General features: G+C 45.2%; 4 protein-coding genes across 4 annotated transcripts; 2 read left to right on the top strand and 2 right to left on the bottom strand.

The window, feature by feature from the left end:
• On the bottom strand, positions 2 to 5,347 carry LOC110430730 (peroxisomal acyl-coenzyme A oxidase 1-like). The gene is made up of 14 exons (XM_021448597.1): positions 4,923 to 5,347; positions 4,155 to 4,263; positions 3,965 to 4,026; positions 3,472 to 3,681; positions 3,229 to 3,316; positions 2,990 to 3,152; positions 2,671 to 2,869; positions 2,117 to 2,314; positions 1,541 to 1,672; positions 1,276 to 1,396; positions 1,053 to 1,163; positions 860 to 929; positions 556 to 742; positions 2 to 470 (listed from the first exon to the last, which is right to left on the bottom strand). The coding sequence occupies exons 1-14, from the start codon at positions 5,064 to 5,066 to the stop codon at positions 258 to 260; spliced, it is 2,007 nt and encodes a 668-aa protein (XP_021304272.1). The 5' UTR covers positions 5,067 to 5,347; the 3' UTR covers positions 2 to 257.
• Positions 6,762 to 9,195, top strand: LOC8065360 (uncharacterized protein At4g28440). The gene is made up of 2 exons (XM_002437618.2): positions 6,762 to 7,201; positions 8,659 to 9,195. The coding sequence occupies exons 1-2, from the start codon at positions 6,883 to 6,885 to the stop codon at positions 8,850 to 8,852; spliced, it is 513 nt and encodes a 170-aa protein (XP_002437663.1). The 5' UTR covers positions 6,762 to 6,882; the 3' UTR covers positions 8,853 to 9,195.
• LOC8066858 (GDSL esterase/lipase At5g45950) lies at positions 9,483 to 11,845 on the bottom strand. The gene is made up of 5 exons (XM_002436274.2): positions 11,270 to 11,845; positions 10,946 to 11,076; positions 10,422 to 10,652; positions 10,088 to 10,340; positions 9,483 to 10,003 (listed from the first exon to the last, which is right to left on the bottom strand). The coding sequence occupies exons 1-5, from the start codon at positions 11,799 to 11,801 to the stop codon at positions 9,816 to 9,818; spliced, it is 1,335 nt and encodes a 444-aa protein (XP_002436319.1). The 5' UTR covers positions 11,802 to 11,845; the 3' UTR covers positions 9,483 to 9,815.
• LOC8066857 (homogentisate 1,2-dioxygenase) lies at positions 12,637 to 15,686 on the top strand. Its single transcript, XM_002437617.2, has 8 exons — positions 12,637 to 12,948; positions 13,130 to 13,363; positions 13,466 to 13,545; positions 14,035 to 14,202; positions 14,309 to 14,484; positions 14,591 to 14,660; positions 14,760 to 14,914; positions 15,039 to 15,686. The coding sequence occupies exons 1-8, from the start codon at positions 12,734 to 12,736 to the stop codon at positions 15,348 to 15,350; spliced, it is 1,410 nt and encodes a 469-aa protein (XP_002437662.1). The 5' UTR covers positions 12,637 to 12,733; the 3' UTR covers positions 15,351 to 15,686.

Raw genomic sequence — 17,142 nt, 5'->3', positions numbered from 1 at the left:
ATTTGGAACAGGAACAAGAATGTCAGTGCTGAAGGAGCATTGCATGCCTGCACCAATTCAATCCTTGATTCATTCAGTAACAGCATTTTCTTCTATCTAGGATACAAATTCGAGCAGCAGAGATATGCTCGCTAGCTCACTCGCTTATTACTCACTCCTGACTCCAGTACAGTACTATTAAAACTGATGATGATGAAATTCATGAACCCCAACGTACGTCAGACAGAAGAAGAGAGAGAGAGAGAGAGAGAGAGAATTCAGAGCCTCGAGAGCTTCAGTAACTGCTGCTTGATGAGGGGGCGGAGGTAGTCGTGGTAGCCCTCCGGCACCACCGTCTGGTTGAGCGGGTCCTTCCACGCCTCCTCGTACAGCGCCGGGTACACGTCCCCGTCGTACCGCCCCAGCACAGACCCCAGGTAGTGGTCCGTGTAGTTGAACGCATCCACCAGCGCCACTGCATTCGGCCGCACCTGTGTAATGTCCAAGTCAGTTCCTGCTCAGCTGCTCGTACACGTACAGCTTCCTTCAATTCCTTCCTTCTTCGACATTACATACCTGCGCGTACAGCTTGCCCACCAGCTGCTCGTTTGCCAGAGCTCCCTGCCTGGGTGTGATGCACCCGGTCGCCAGGAAGTCGCCCAGGTGCTTGTGAAGGATGTACAGCGCGTACACGTTGCACAGGGTCTGCAGCTGTTCCTTCACTCCGTGTCCAGGAATGTCCTGCTGCACCTTCTCGATGAACCTAGCACCACACACACAAGCAACAAGAGTAGCAAATGATTTTTTTTTCTTTTCTTTTCTTTTCTTTTCTAAGAATAAGAAAAGGAAACATGATAATGATTGTGTGCTTGGTACTCACTTGGTCACGATGATCAGCTGGATGTGTGCTACCGCAGCCTCAAGCAAATCTGGGGAGAGCTCGTAGAAACCTGAAGGGAATGAGATCGTCATTGCTACAGTTGATTAATTTCCATCCAGACTTTACCAGCTATATAAGATTTTCTTTTTCCCCGCCTGTCACCCAGACTAATGTGTGTAGAATAAATACTAACCTTCCTCTTGGCTTGCAGCTTGGCTTATGTTCTGGGCACAGTTTACCGCCATCCTGAGCGCTCTTGCTTCAAATGCCTCTTGTATGGCAACAGGGTTAAGCCAATCTTCGGCTGTTCACAGTCATCAAAACAAGGACTATTACCATCACATCACAAATACATACATGCCTCCTTAAGAGACAAGGAGGAGACCATACAATTGTGTCAGCCTATAATTATGTACCTGAATTGACAGCAGATTTGCATTGCATCAAATATTGTACTTTGCCCATGTAGGCCATTGTGCCAACAGGCTGTTTTCCGGATGCCAATTGAGAAACGGTTTTCATTAGAATCCTTGCAACCTGCAGGTACCACCATCGGCTATTACCACGCCATTGACAAAAAAAAAACACAATTGTGAAAGAAAAAGGGGCTTCAATCAAATACATTACGTGCTAAAAGCATGATAAATCATCACAACTAAGGAACATGAGTAGCATACAAACCTGCAAAAGTAAAACAACATTATCTCCTTCGTAAGTGCAAGCAGGAACATAGACGGCAAACAATTCAGGAAGGCCACTGCTGTTCAAGTAACCATGTCCACCACAGAGCTTTCGGCATTCTTCAATTGCATCCTGCATAATAGAGAGAAATCTCCCCTTATACAACAATGGATGAATTCTAAAAGTGTTCTTTGTTATATATAGTGACTAGTCCATCACATCAGAACCTATACTTTTAAAATGGAATGGAGCTTCAGGGATACAGGCAAGTCAGACAGAAAAATCATATCTAGTGACAGCCTGTGAAACCTGAATTATGAGCTATACAATTGAAATACCCAAGAAAGATGAAGTGATAAAGACAACATCTACCCAATTGGTAGTTCAGAACTTCTACAAACCACTTTTATACTACGAGTACTTAGTAATGATTGATATTAACTCAGCTCCACTTGAATCATAATTGTATAAGAGAGCCAAAGAGGGCTGATGAAAATAAACCATGAGGTGTACCAGTAAACCATTAATAACAAGTAGAAGAGCACAAGGATTACTCAAATTAAACTTAATACATACAGCAGTTACAGATGTTGTCACAGCCTTCAAACCAGCTGTGCATGCATGAGCTTCCTGCAGTGTTGAGAAGTCCTTGGCTTCCAGTTTCTGAGTGACATCCGTATATAGCCAGTTGAGCCAATCACCCACAAATCTAAATGCATATGCTGAAGCCAACAATGGAAAGAGTCTGCTCTGTTGAGTCTTGTAATTAAGGACCTGTAATCAGTTTCAATACATTAGTAACCTCTCATTGGTAGCCAGAAGATGCAGAAATATCCATGTACATGTACTCCCTCCGTCCCAAAAAGACCACTTCTATCTTTCTCTTAAGTCAAACTATCTATCTTACATTTGACCAAATTGATTTATAGATAAGAGTATGGACGTTTATGAAACCAAATAGGTATTTGAAGCCCGCCAAGTGGATAGATCTCATTTATTAGTTACTTTATATGGTCAGCTCAGTTTATGGTTGAGAGCATAGTTTTTTAACAACGTTTCTTCACAATTAACAGAAAAATGAACAAATAATAATGATACAAAATTTATTCAATATTTAACAGAGAAAGTACCTGAGTCTCAGGGCCACCATCTTGAGAGCCAAACTGCTTTCGGACTGCGCTGTATCGTACAGCAATGCAAACAGCACGGGACAAAGCCTTAGAAGCATCTGCAACAATTGACTGACGAACATAAACCATTGTCCCATACAGCAGCTGCTTTGGAACATTTGAGTGAACATATTTCCCCTCCCTTGTAACTTGTGAAAGCCTAGAAAGCAAACATATAACAATGTCAAGTTTAAACAAGGTTAAGACCAAAAAAAAAGAGGGGGGGGGGAGGGGGAGGATAAAGTGGCAGAATGAAGTATGACGATCGAAATGGACAAACCTCATCAGCATTTGATCCCTTGGGATGCGCACATGGTCAAATTGCAGAACACCATTATCCATACTGTTATATGCACCACTACCAAACTTTCCACCAATATCACCGAGGGTAACACCAGGAAGTGGGGAGTGATCCTCTAAGCTTCGCAGTTGCACAATGAAACCTGGAACACCGGCTCCATAAGTCGCAAAGAAAGCGAATGCATCAATAGAAGGCTTCCTATAAAAGCAAAACATTACCATGTATGCCATAGTCCTTCCCTTCAGTTATCAACCGAGCGTACACCACTGCATGGGTGGAAGCTTTTCCCAAGCCACCAGGCCACCACTGCGAACAAGAAGCATGTAATTAATTGTGGGGTTGTGGGGCAGCATCTTTAACAATTTACAAATGGCTAAACCGCTAAAGTAATTTTTAAAAAGGGAAAAGAGCAAATGTTTTAAACAAATCAATAAGGTGGCAATTGATTCATAGAACTTTACTTTGCTGGACGTGAGAGTTGGACTGTGGATGACAAACTCATCAGTCTTTGGATCGAATGTAGCAGTTGTTTCAAGGCCCTGAACGTTTGAGCCATGACCAAGTTCCGTCTGAGCATAGCACCCAATTATTTGGAACTTGTAAGCCAGTGGTAACCACTTCTGCTGCTGCTCCTCAGTTCCTTGCCCTTTTATAGCTGGAACAAACATGCCCTGCAAGATCATATCGTGTCTGTAAGTTAACAAAAGAGAAGATGAAGCAAGTATCTGCTGTTCCTTCCATGGCATGAATTTTCTGTGATTGCTATCAAAGGTATGGCACTAGTTTCCACAGAAACCCAATAACCATATGAAGATTGACGGTATGCGGAGAAGACCGTAGCACTGATCTGAGAATACTTTAGCAAACACCACACCACGCACAACAAATGCTTAACTAAGGTATGATAAGAACATATTATTACCGATGATGAAAAAAAGGAATGGACAGACGTACCCAATGCAGATCAACATAACCAGGCTGGTCGACATATTGTCTCAGCAAATTTGCTTCCTCTTCTGTTAATTGACATCAAACGTGACGTGACATTAGTTAAAGAGAGTGCCGTATGTAGCACAGTGGATGTAACAGATCTTTGGTTGTTAATGGAAACAGAAACAGAAACAGATATGGGTTGATTTGTGACCTGTAAGACGTAGCTCGACGATCCGCTTCCATGCATGGGCTGCTTTTCTCAGAGTGTCCTTGAACAATTCCTTCCTGGAAAGCATGGTCCTGTTATCCTTGCGGAAGACCTATACATATGGAGAAGGCATAGGTTGAAGTGAATTCAACCGGAAGGGGGATTTAACAGACATTGATGCCTACAATGGGCTGTATTGAGCTGGGCACACCAAGCAAAGGATGGGGGGCATGTCAATATTAGCCTTAACATTTAAGGGAAAAAGAAAAGCATGACCGTTACAATCAATCCTACTGTTGCTTTTTTGAACAAAAGGGCAATGTACTTGAGTTGTTGAGATGGAATTGAGTATCCAGTTTGAAAGTGGACAGCAAGATTACTGTAAACATGTGATTACTGTTTGAGTAAATAAAAAAAAATATGTATTGTGGTTAGAGTCACTATGGTGAGATGACCATGGCAAGGAGGGAAACAACAATTAAAAAAAAAGAGAGTAGGCAATCAGCAGTGGGGCTAAGGAATAAAATCCTAAAAAATGATGTGAGCAAAGCAGAATGTAGCGGGTTATGCGAAATCCGTTCTCGTTTGGTTGGTTGCTTTGTTTTCTCCGTTGGGCACCGAGGGATGGAAAAGTGTTGTTGCTTTTTTAGGAAGAAAAGAAGCTGCGATCTGCGCGTCCGGTGAGGGTGAGGCGGCGGAATTTGGCTGCAGGAGGTAGGCAGGGGAGCGAGCAGATCCAGAACGGGTGGGGTGGGATTGGCCGCGGCTTACAGGGTCGGATGCGACGAGGCGCGCCATACGGTCGGCGACGTGGACGGCGTGGCGTGAGCCGGCCCACGCGACCTTCATCTCCTCCACGTCGAAGCCCGCGGTGGCCCTCTCGCCGGCGAGGTGGTCCACTTCCGCCATGGCCATCTCCTTCTTGGCTTTGCGGTGCTGGCTTCTCGATCTGCTGGCTGCTGCTGCCACAATTCCCTCCTTAATAAAGACCTCAACTAACTTACGACGAGCACAGCACGCCCTGCAGCTGCAGTATATATACTGTATTCTGTTCGGTTTCCCGAGTCCTGGTGACGACGACGACGACGACGACGACGTAGATAGGCGCCGCCAACCGGCGACGAGTTCCTACTCCTACTGGAAGACGAAGATCGACACGACTGCTACCGACCACATCTCCTTCCCGCTCCTGGTGTATGCGCCGCGGATTTAGTTTGGTTTCAGACTCAGAAAAGGATTCCTTTCCTTTTTACATTTTGTATGCATGTGTTTTCTTTTTCACTCACTCACTCATATCACAACGCATGTGTATTTGGCGAGAAATTTTAATATTTAGGACCCCTTAAGATTTAGGACTCAATTTGTTCTTTTAAAAAATAGGAATGAATATACGAATTACTTCAAAATTTAGGATTTCACACATTTTCAGTCATTTCTATTATTCTGAAATGTTTTCACCTCTCCTTAGCACCTAAAATGACCAAAGTGCCTCTTGCATCTAAAACATAATGGTCTCTCTCTCGTTCCTTTGTATGCTACTTCGTGGCCGCGACTCCCAGTCGCGCGAGCGCGATGCTTGCCATCTATGGGACCTTCCTGGTGTTCCATTTTTATAAATATATAAGCATATGTGTGTCTCGTTCATATTGTGGTGTGCTGGCTTTGCTTTGTGCTAAAATATACATTTTTTTCTACCAAGGGTTCAATTTAGTTCTTAGGAAACCAAATCATCTCTCTCTATGCAGCTGGGGTTCCTGGTGCCAAAGGTTCAGTTTTTTTAATGCTACAGCAATCAGATCTAAATGAGGTAGGGGTACTTTGGTCATTTTAGGAACCTTGAGAGACGTGAAAACATTTCATGAAAAAAAAGATAGGAAAAAGACTAAAATCTTAAATCTTAAAGTAATTCGCATTCTTAGTCTTATTTTTTGAAAGACGGACGAATCCTAAATCTTTAGAGACGCGTGAATTGAATTCTAAATATTGAAATCTCTCGTATTTGACCCACCGCATCCCGTTCCTGCCTTATCATGACGTCATCATAACTGCTTGTAGCTCAGAGGTTTTTTTATATTTGAAATGATCGCGCGATTTGTTCTCATATATAGTCACTAAATAAATTAACTCTAGAGTTATCTGAAATAAAATTTGTATATGTTTGAATAAATTTATATAAAAATTACAATATTACTATCATTGATATAATATGAAATATAGATTTATATTGTACCTATAAAGTTCATTCAACATTATTATATTATATAAAAACATTAAATCAGACAGATATTTATTTGGAGTCGGAACGAGTAGTTTGGATTCTGATTTTTGAACACCAATTGCATTATTGTGTTGCGGAATTTGTTTGACAGACAGACACAGACACACGTGTTGACGGTGGACGCAATACAACTTGGGCTGGGCCTCACAAGCCTCCAACCGTTTCGGCCCAGACAGCCCACATGCCCAGCCCAGGCGTCGTATCGTCTTCTTCGACCCTTCTTCTTCCCCCGATGCGGCGTGCGGGTCCCAGATTCTGACTTCTCTGGGCCCACGTGTCCGTCTTAGTGGAGCAGTATTAAATACAGGGCGTCCCCCACCCCACCTGGCAGTTGCCCTCTCGCAAGTCGCAACAACAACAACTCGTCTTCTCGAATCGGCCGCCACCAACTCCAACTGCAGCCCCGCCGCCCACGCCCCCGCCCCCGCTAGGGTTTTGGAGGGAGGATCGCCGATGTCGACGGCTCCCAGGCGAGGCACCTTCCGAGGCCGCGGCGCCCCTCCGCCCGGCACCGGCTACGTCCGCCGCGGCCCCGCCCCTGCCCCGGCGGCCACAGGCCCCGCCGACGGCGCCAAGGCCCTGCGCAAGCCCGTCTTCACCACCGTCGACCAGCTGCGCCCCCAGACGCACGGCCACACCCTCACCGCCCGCGTCATCTCCGCCCGCACCGTCCTCGACAAGCCCTCCACGCACCTCGGCCGCACCCGTGTCGCCGAGTGCCTCGTCGGAGACAGCACCGGCACCGTCCTCGTCACCGCCCGCAACGAACAGGGTATGCTGCCTGCCATCCGCTTGCTCCCCCATTACCCTTTTTTTTTCTCTCGCCCACTCGCGCTTCCGATTCCATCGATCCATCCACTAACTGATCTGCTAGTACTGATCTCCTAGGAATAGGATTAGATTGCAGATCTGGCGCGACCTGTATGCGAATGTTTTTTCTCATGCTTCTTCTTTATTTGCATAAGTGCTACTGATTAGCGCCTGTGTTTTTTTAATCATAGTTGTGTTTTTTTAACCATAGTTAATACACAATGAACATCATCTACCTGGGGCCTACATTGCATATAGAGTACAACTACATCATAGTTTCTGCCCTGTTTTGATTAGATCCGTCTGCTTACTATGCCCCCATTATGTTGTGTGTGCTCTTACTGTTACTTATTGCTCGTTATGTATGGAGGGATTGGGTGTCAAATATGCTGCCAAACTGGTTCCTGCTGTACCAAATAGCTCTAGTGCTTGGTGAGAGTTTCACTTAGAGTTCTATTTTTGGATATGCTGATCGACCATATGTGCTTTGTGAGCCTTCAATCAATATGTGAAACTCTGGGTGACCTTTGTCGTCTGTCACATGGTGGCAATGTAACTCGACGTGATGCTATGCAGAAACTGTTGACTCGACGTGATGCCATGCAGAAACTGTTAGATGGAGTTAGTAGATAGAAACGTCATTGGTTGCCCCCTGCATGATGACTCATGATATCGTGTCATTTGAAACCGATGGATATTCCTTTTGTTTTAGACGTTACCAGTTTCCCCTTGCGATACCGTGTCATTTGAAACCGCTGGATATTCCTTTTGTTTTAGACGTTACCAGTTTCCCCCTGTGATATCATGTCATTTGAAACCGTTGGATGTTGCTTAACGTAACTTGACATGATGCCATGCAGAAACTGTTGGTCAGAGGTAGTAGATAGAAGCGTTGCTGGTTGCCCCCCTGCATGATGATTCATGATATCGTGTCATTTTATACCACTGGATGTTCCTTTTGTTTTAGACGTTACCAGTTTCCCCCTGTGTGATGACTCCTGATTTTGTGTTTTCAAAACTGATGGTTCTTGTTTTTATAAACAAAATTATTGGTTTTGTGATGATTCTTTCTGATTCGTATGGCATTGCAGCATTTGAAAACTGCTTGGTGGTTGCTTCTGCTATGGAAAATTGTTGGTTTTCTCCTGCATGATAACTCTCTCTGGTGTCCACAAGACATTGTGTTGTTTTTACATATTGCACTAATCCTGGTGTTCTCTCTATCATATTAGTAGGTTTGTGATATCCATCATTGTTGCCTTTGGCATGGAATCTATGAAAGATAGCTTTATGGTTATGTGCTTATTATTAGTAGGTTTGTGATATCCATCATTGTTGATTAGTTGGTTATCCATCATTGTTGATTAGTTGGTCAGAATTTAACCATGTTTTTCCTTTTTTGTCGGTGATTGTGGACAGTTGACCTTCTGGAGCCAGATACAACAGTGATCTTCCGCAACGCCAAGATTGACATGTTCAAGGGCACCATGAGGCTGGCAGTGGACAAGTGGGGCCGGATTGAGGTGACTCAGCCTGCTGATTTCAAGGTGAACCAAGACAACAACATGTCGCTGGTGGAGTACGAGCTGGTGGATGTGGATGAAGAGGAATGAGCAGAAACAAATGTTACCATCTGTTGGGCGAAGTCGGGCTGTGGACATATATTTCAGTTAAGGAGGCGGTAGCGTTAGGCTCCTATGATCCTATCTAGTTATTATTATCCTGGAAGGCTGGCGATTGGGACTGTTAGTTTTAAGATTTATCTTGAAGAAGCATGTCGAATTATGTACAGCAGCAGCAGCAGGATGCTATCCGTTCCGTGACGCCTAGTCCATTAATGCTACAACTCTTTTTTCCCCTCTCAGTTTGGGTGCGTTTGTGAATCCATTTGAGCTGGCAGTGTCTGTTTAAGTTTTGTGGTATGGTGAAAAAAATGAAGTTGGCAATTGCATTTTCCGTTGTGGTGTTAATTCTTGCTACCATATCAGAAATATGGTTATGGTGGGCTCTGTTCCTGTGAAGTGAATGAAAATGGGTGGGTGGTTTGGAGATTGACGGCGCTGTTGAGCAATCGTCATAAAATTTACCCCTACATCAACCGACGATCTCTGCCGCCCGTACATCAATCTCCATCCGTACGGTATGGGTTCTAGCCCGTGTAGCCAGTTTGCCCTTCCTCGTGCTCTTCAATCTCACGCATGCTGATTCGCATCTAGATCTTCTAGGTGACATCCCCTGATCCCTATCATGGAATGGATGGTTTGCATTTTTATTTTTTTGGGTCATGAAAGACTTGGCCTCAATCTACACTGCTTTGCTGTTTCAGGAAAAAAAACAAGAGGTGGCCTCTGGTTCGATTGGCATCACTCACCCAACTAATCGGTCAACACCGCTCACCAATTTTGACACTGTTGGTAGTCTCTCACCTCTCTCATTCCTTGGACACAAATTACTGTATAACTTACCTCTCTTCCAGTACATTTGGATACACATGACTCTAATTAAACTAGCCTTCCCTTCATCTTTGATGAAGATGTCAAATCCAGACTCGGAATCACGGCCATCTTCACTTTAGCCTAGCTGTAGAGTTCTCTAACGGAATCCATCATCGCATTTGCGATGATTTGGTTCATTGTCTCCGTTGGATGGACAGCATCCCAGTATAGGTACTTGCTAGGGTCTCCACATGTTCTTCGTCCTCTGCATGTTTGCCCAACTTCAATCACCCCTGATCCGCAGCACCCTCTTGACACTTCTATTAGGCCTACCATTCCCGAAACACAAGCAATTGAATCGATTAGCCAGACCATAAACAACATTAAATTCAAGAAAGAGAACTGCTGCATACCAAAGGCATTAGGATCCACCGTCGCGGAATGTATAGTAGTATAGGTGTCTATGTATGCAGTTCTTATCTGGTGCTGAAAATTTATGAAATTCAACAGTTGAATCAGCTTTGAGTTGAACGAAGTTGCAAGCTGATTCAATGTCTCATCACATCTGTCTGATCCTGTGCCCACCAAAGTTCGGGCAATTGGCAAGCAACCCATCGGGGGCAGTCCGACAAAAATAAATCTCCTTCCTCCAAGCATTATCATGGCCTGAGACATATGTTATGGCCGCTACAAATTATTACAGATAACAGATATGCCAAATGCTAGTTTGACAATGGAAATGTGTACCTGGGTATAATTTGCGACGTGTGCTATCAGGTGATTCTCATACAGTTCCATACTAATTGCATTTGACCGATTTGTTGCAAGATAGACAGAAAGCAAATCATTTGTACCGGAGCTTATCACAAAGGCAGCCCTGTTAACAAGTCGCTCTGCTCTTCTTGGTCCAAGCAGTGTTCGGATGAGTAGCTTGTAACGGAAAAGGTTGCGCAGTTGTGCAGAGAATGACATCACATTCTATAAGTAGGAAGCTTAGCTGGTTAGTAGTTCAGAAACTCAAAGTGAAATTGCTCGCATCGCACTAGTGTGCGTAACCTAAACACCTATAAGCGATCAATATATGCTCTATTACCCATCTACAGTATAATGCTTGAATAGCTCAATCTGATTCCAATCTTCATCAATTCTATCATAGTGTTTTACCAGTTAAAACTTTGTAACAACTCTTTTTTTTAATCATGTAGCATTGATATTTACATTTCTGTTGAGATGGATCTTATTGCAGGTGCAATCATGTTATGATGGCTTACTATTCTGTTGGCAGTGCTGTCGTCATATCCGGAGCCGCCTGATGCAAAGCTCACACCCCTCCTGAGCTGGGCCAACCTCAGATTCGGGTCAAGAAAACCTGGAATAATCCTCGATATACCTAGTTTCTCAGCTGCATGCATGACATCAAAGCTCTCAGTTAAGTATCCTAAACATTAATCACATTGAAAGGGCAATGTGGATTTATTCATGGATTGTTCTTTATTCATGCATGTGCTTGATCTTATTCTAGTATCATGCAACATCTACCGGTCCCATGCTGTAAAAGCAGAGTAGTATCATAAGCAAGAAATGGCTCTTGTTACCTAACATATCTGTGGCTAATCGGCCATTGGTAAATCGGCCAGTCGGCCTTCGTCCGTAGAAGTTGAAGCCGTAGGGCAAGAAATTGGCCCTGGCTGTGGTGGGCAGATGGTTGTTGTTTCCGGGGTCCACGGTTGAGTCTCCAAGTACAAGGAGTGTAGTACAGCCCAAAGTGCGGTTGATCATTCCGGGTGGTGCCGGCGTTGGAGGGTCCTGTGGTGGCACAACCAACCTTGGCGGTGCAGGATCCTCTTGATCATCCGGTGGTGCTGGATCCTGGTTTGGTGCTGCCGGTGGTCCTGGATCCTGCTTTGGTGGTCGTCGATGTGGCCGTCGTGGAGGTGGAGGTGGTGGAGGAGGTGTTGGCCCAGGCGCCTGCTGTGGCGCTTGCTGATCTGCTGGTGGTGGTTCGGGAGACTGATCTGGTGCAGTCTCCGGTGCATCTGCTGCTGCTGGTGTTGCTGCTGCTGTTCTTGCGCAGTGCAACTCCCCGGCAAGCAGTGCCAGCATGAGTAGCAGCTGGAAACCCCTCATGGCTTGTGTTGCTGTATACTTGTATGAGGATGAGAAATCCAGGCCGCTTTGGGTTGGCTACGGATGCATTTCATGCATGGGTGTGTGTAGCATGAAATCCCATGTATGTATATATGCAAAGTGTATGAGCAAAATGCGGTGCCCTGTGAAACCCATGAATCCCTTCCAAAGGCGATTTGGTGCATGTTAGGTGGGGGGGCTTGTTTGGTTACTCTGGGTTACTTTGTGTGAGCTTTGGTTCATAGAGAAGGAAGCGGAATGCATGCATGCCAATGCTGCTAATGGCTCCTGTGCTCCCTGAAGCTGAAGAAAGAAACTGCATGCATACCGGCTGTGCTGTGGGATTCTTGGAGAGGCACTCCACTCGGTGTTCTCGATCAGGCTGGTCAAGTTGCCAATGCAATGTATAGTAGCACAAGGCAGGCATGGTAGAGTCAACGAAGCCACTTACTGCAGTTGAGTTTGGTGAGGTTCAGTTCATTTACAGAAGTGGCATGGGGTAGGTTAGCCTCGTGACATGATCGAGGCAAAAGAGTTTGGAAGGTGTTTCCAGAGCAGAGAGCAGCTGTATTTCCAACTGAATCTGAATGGACTCTTTTGTCACGAGTGTGTTGTGTAAATCTTCAGTAAACGTAACCTGTGATGTTTGCTGTGAAGAAGAGCTGCCTGCATTTCAAGTGTGGCAGATGCAGCAATGCAAATTTGGGTCAGATGCTGTCAGGCTCAGGATGTGTAATATTTTGACGAAAAAAGGAAGCAGCTGCTCAGCTGAGGAAAAGGAAATGGATCTGGGTCGCTGCTTCCCTGATCGGACGGTCCGCAAGTGGATAAACATGCACTGCCGTGCCGTCTCCGAGTAGAGTAGGCTGCTCTGCTCTGCTCTGCTTGCTGACGTGCTGTTGGCCTGAGCCTGGGCGTCGTCGCCATCGGCAATGGCCATGGAGGAGCAGCAGCCACCTCCTGCTCCTGCTCCTGCGCCGCCGGAGCTGCGCTACCTCTCGGGGCTGGGCAACAGCTTCTCGTCGGAGGCGGTGCCGGGGTCGCTCCCCGTGGGGCAGAACAGCCCGCTGGTGTGCCCGCTGGGACTCTACGCCGAGCAGCTCTCCGGCACCTCCTTCACCACCCCGCGCGCCCGGAACCTCCGCACGTACGTCTCTGTCTGTCTCTGCCATGCCATTCCATTCCATCCCAATTCTCTAGGCAATCAATCACACAAGCTCCCCGTGGGGACGGGGATGGGGATGGGGATGGGGAGGGGGATGGGGAGGGGGATGAGGACGAGGATGCGGATCGGGATCGGATTCATTTTCCTCTTGCTTCCGCTGCAGGTGGCTGTACCGGATCAAGCCATCGGTGACCCACGAGCCCTTCTACCCGCGGAACCCCACCAACGAGCGCCTCGTCGGCGAGTTCCACCGGGCCACCACCGTCGCCACGCCCACGCAGCTGCGCTGGAGACCCGCCGACGTGCCCCTCCACCCGGACCTCGACTTCATCGACGGGCTCTACACCGTCTGCGGCGCCGGCAGCTCTTGCCTCCGACACGGATACGCCATCCACATGTCCTGCTGCTCCTGCTTAGTACTATCTTACATACAGTACCAGCAACTAGTTATAGTTGTTCACTGAATCCCTCCCAACCCATCATGTACGTAATAACGTAGGTATGCTGCTAACAAGTCCATGGATGGATGCGCCTTCTGCAATGCCGACGGTGACTTCCTCATTGTTCCCCAGCAAGGAAGTAAGTTCTTCTTCCTCTTCTGTCACTCACCACCACCACCACCAAGGATTTCATTGCATTCTTCTGAACCTCTTCTCCCCTAGTGTCTGTCAGCTAACACTTCAGCTACATATATTCTTTTATTTCCCTCAAATTTCACATATATACTAATAGTCTTTTGTCACCGGACAATTCAACTACCACTACTTCACTAGACTAGTAATCACATCACAATCAAATGCTTCTGTTGCTCGCCCCAAAACAGATTAAATGCTGTTTGCGTCGCTTTCAGTTTTCCACCTGTGCCACTCCATCCTGTGTCTGCCTTTATTATCTCCACGATTTCAAAGCCAAAAGCAAATGGTTGCCCCGTCACTGTTGCCGAGAGGGTCATAAGCATATTTGGTGCAATGTCTATTCAGCAGCGCTTACCTTCTCTTTCTCTGTGTAAATGATAATAAACCACTTGTTCACTATCTATCATCTTCTTTTGCCATCACACAAGCCCAGGGCTATTGATCACAACTGAGTGCGGAAAGCTGCTCGTTTCACCCGGCGAGATCGTCGTGATTCCTCAAGGTTTCCGCTTTGCTGTTGACTTGCCGGATGGCCCCTCGCGTGGCTATGTCTCTGAGATCTTCGGCACCCATTTTCAGCTCCCTGATCTTGGCCCAATTGGTAGGTAATAGTGCCCATGCCTTTCTTTTTTTTTATGGCTTCCCTTTTCCAATTCTCTCACACCGAGAATCCAAAAGAGTATACCTAACTCTGGCTCTGTGTGCAGGTGCTAATGGTTTGGCTTCACCGAGGGATTTCCTTTCCCCGACAGCATGGTTTGAGCAGGACCACCACCCTGGATACACAATAGTGCAGAAGTATGGCGGTGAGCTGTTCACTGCCACGCAGGATTTTTCTCCATTCAATGTGGTCGCATGGCATGGGAATTATGTCCCTTACAAGGTATCCATTGTAGCTCAAATTCTAAGTTAGCACCTCTTGTGTCCTTTGCACTTGTCATTAAAATGTGTCTGCTCTTTTTTGGTGACTCCATTGTGTTTCCTTTCAGTATGATCTGAGTAAGTTCTGTCCATTCAACACCGTCCTCTTTGACCATGGCGACCCATCGGTAAACACAGGTAACTGATTTTCACGGTAGGATTCATTTTTGTGTGGAATTCACTGCATCTTCAGGCCTACCCACTAACCATTCTGTGCCTCGTATGATTTGCTTGCAGTTCTAACTGCGCCAACTGATAAGCCTGGCGTCGCGTTGCTTGATTTTGTAATATTCCCACCTAGATGGCTGGTTGCTGAAAATACATTCCGGCCTCCGTACTACCACCGCAACTGCATGAGCGAATTCATGGGCCTCATTTATGGGATATATGAGGTAAGAGGAGCCAGATGAATGTCTGTCTTTGTCTATCTGGCATTTGGAATGCAACACAGGAATCATGAAGAACAACAGCCTTCTCAAGGACGATGCATAACAAAGATAGTGTGAATTTTTGCAGGCTAAGGCCGATGGTTTTCTTCCTGGAGGTGCCAGTCTTCACAGCTGCATGACACCACATGGGCCAGACACCAAGACATATGAGGCAACAATCAGCCGTGCTGGTGCCAACGAGCCATTCAGGCTCAGTGGAACGTTGGCCTTCATGTTTGAGTCTTCGCTTATCCCTCGCGTGTGTCGATGGGCTCTGGATTCCCCGTGTCGAGATCTCGATTACTACCAGTGCTGGATTGGATTGAAGTCCCACTTTTCACATGACAACGGTGGAGTGGCGACCATCGAGCCTGCTGCTGGCACGGATGAGAAAGAGTAGCTAGCTGGCTTACTGCAGCAGCCTCCGATCCTCGCTTCGCTTGTGTATACTACTATGTGCTCCGCTAGTTTATAAGCTGTGTTGTGTACAAGTACAAGGTAGAATAAATCTTCGTCGAACGAGAGAGGCACAAGGAAACATACATTACAAACTCTGCTCAGCTGGCTCTTGTCTTGGGTACTCAGCTGTAATGCTAGCTCTGCAGTCTGTAGAATGTACTACTGTCACCAGTGTGCATAACCATAACGTACAGAAGCAAGCAATTTGCAGCAATAGCATGGGAATAAATGACAGATTACATACATGTGTATAAAGGACTATTTGATGCGTCAGTTACATACATGCTTTGGCTCCTAGATGCAGTAATGTTGATGATGCAATGTACGAGTCAATATGACACCACCAATTAAGGCCACAGGATCTAGATCTAACGTCTGAAATTTTTTTCACTTAAACCCCTCCACCTGTGGGTTTAAATCTAACCCGTGTATCCAGATAGGAGGGTTTAAGTGAAAAAAACCTCAGAGAGACACACACACACATATATATATATATATATATATATATATATATATATATATATATATATATATATATATGTGTGTGTGTGTGTGTGTGTGTGTGTGTGTGTGTGTGTGTGTGATATTTAGCAGCTTAATGAATGGGAGCAGGCAGGCAAATCACAAATGCATGGCTGTTGGTTTCTGGAGCTTTGCTTCAAGTGTCTCCTGCTGTCGGTTTCTGAAGCTTTTAGCAGGCAGGGACAGGCGGCTGATTGTGGTACGCTAGTGGTGTGGGCCATGTGTTGGTTGTTGGGGGGATTTATCCTCTGATTGGATTGCTGATTGGCAACCCTGTCCTGTACTGCACGATCAAGCAAACTAGCACATAAATAAACTTGACTGGACCGATAATACTAAATAAATGACCAAAGTAGTAGGAACAGATTTGTGAGGCGAGCAAATTGTCGTGTCGCATCGATGGATAGAAATATATTGCAGGTTTGGAACTGTGACTCAGACAGACCGCTGGTGGTCTGTCAACATAATCCCAATTCTATCCGGTATTACTGTTTGAGGTGACTTTGAGTTTCAGCAGCGCCGGCAAATGTTAGGAGAGGGAGAGAGACCTAGCAATATTTCTAAATGCGTTTTCCAGGGGGAAGAAGAATACCGAAACTGAAGTGTTAAACTTACATATAGGTTAAAGGTTAATATATATCATAATAAGCTAACTTGCATTGGTTGCTTGCCAACTCTGATCACTAGTAGTTAAGACGAACAGTGATAATGTTAATCATAATAACAAGCTAATAAGAGTTAATGGGCTCTAACCACTAATTGTCGTCACTTTGTGTCACATTTGTTTTGTCCTAAGTCAAACATTGCAATCTTTGATCAACAATTTTTAAAAATCATTATAATTTAACAATATATGAATTATATACTATAACAGTATTTCTCATAATAAATCTAAAAATATAAATCTCATGACATGAAACTATATTTTTTTTTTGAATTTAATGGTAAAAAATACACAAGTTTGATTTTGGACAAACCAAATGTGACACTTAAAAAAATAGAGAAAGTATTATGTTACCCATATTTAATTAGTTTCTTCCTATTTGGCATTCAAAACACAGGAGTAACTTTTAAGCCCTTACTGAGTCTTAACTAAGGGCCTGTTTAGATGAACTCAAAAACCCAAAAGTTTACAATATTCTTCATCACATCGAATCTTGTGACACATGCATGGAGTATTAAATATAGATAAAAAATAACTAATTACATAG

The sequence above is a fragment of the Sorghum bicolor genome, chromosome 10 (assembly GCF_000003195.3).
Source record: "Sorghum bicolor cultivar BTx623 chromosome 10, Sorghum_bicolor_NCBIv3, whole genome shotgun sequence".
NCBI classification, from domain to species: Eukaryota; Viridiplantae; Streptophyta; class Magnoliopsida; order Poales; family Poaceae; genus Sorghum; species Sorghum bicolor.
The sequence above is the reverse complement of the archived record's forward strand: the minus strand, read 5'-3'. Positions and strand labels throughout refer to the sequence as shown.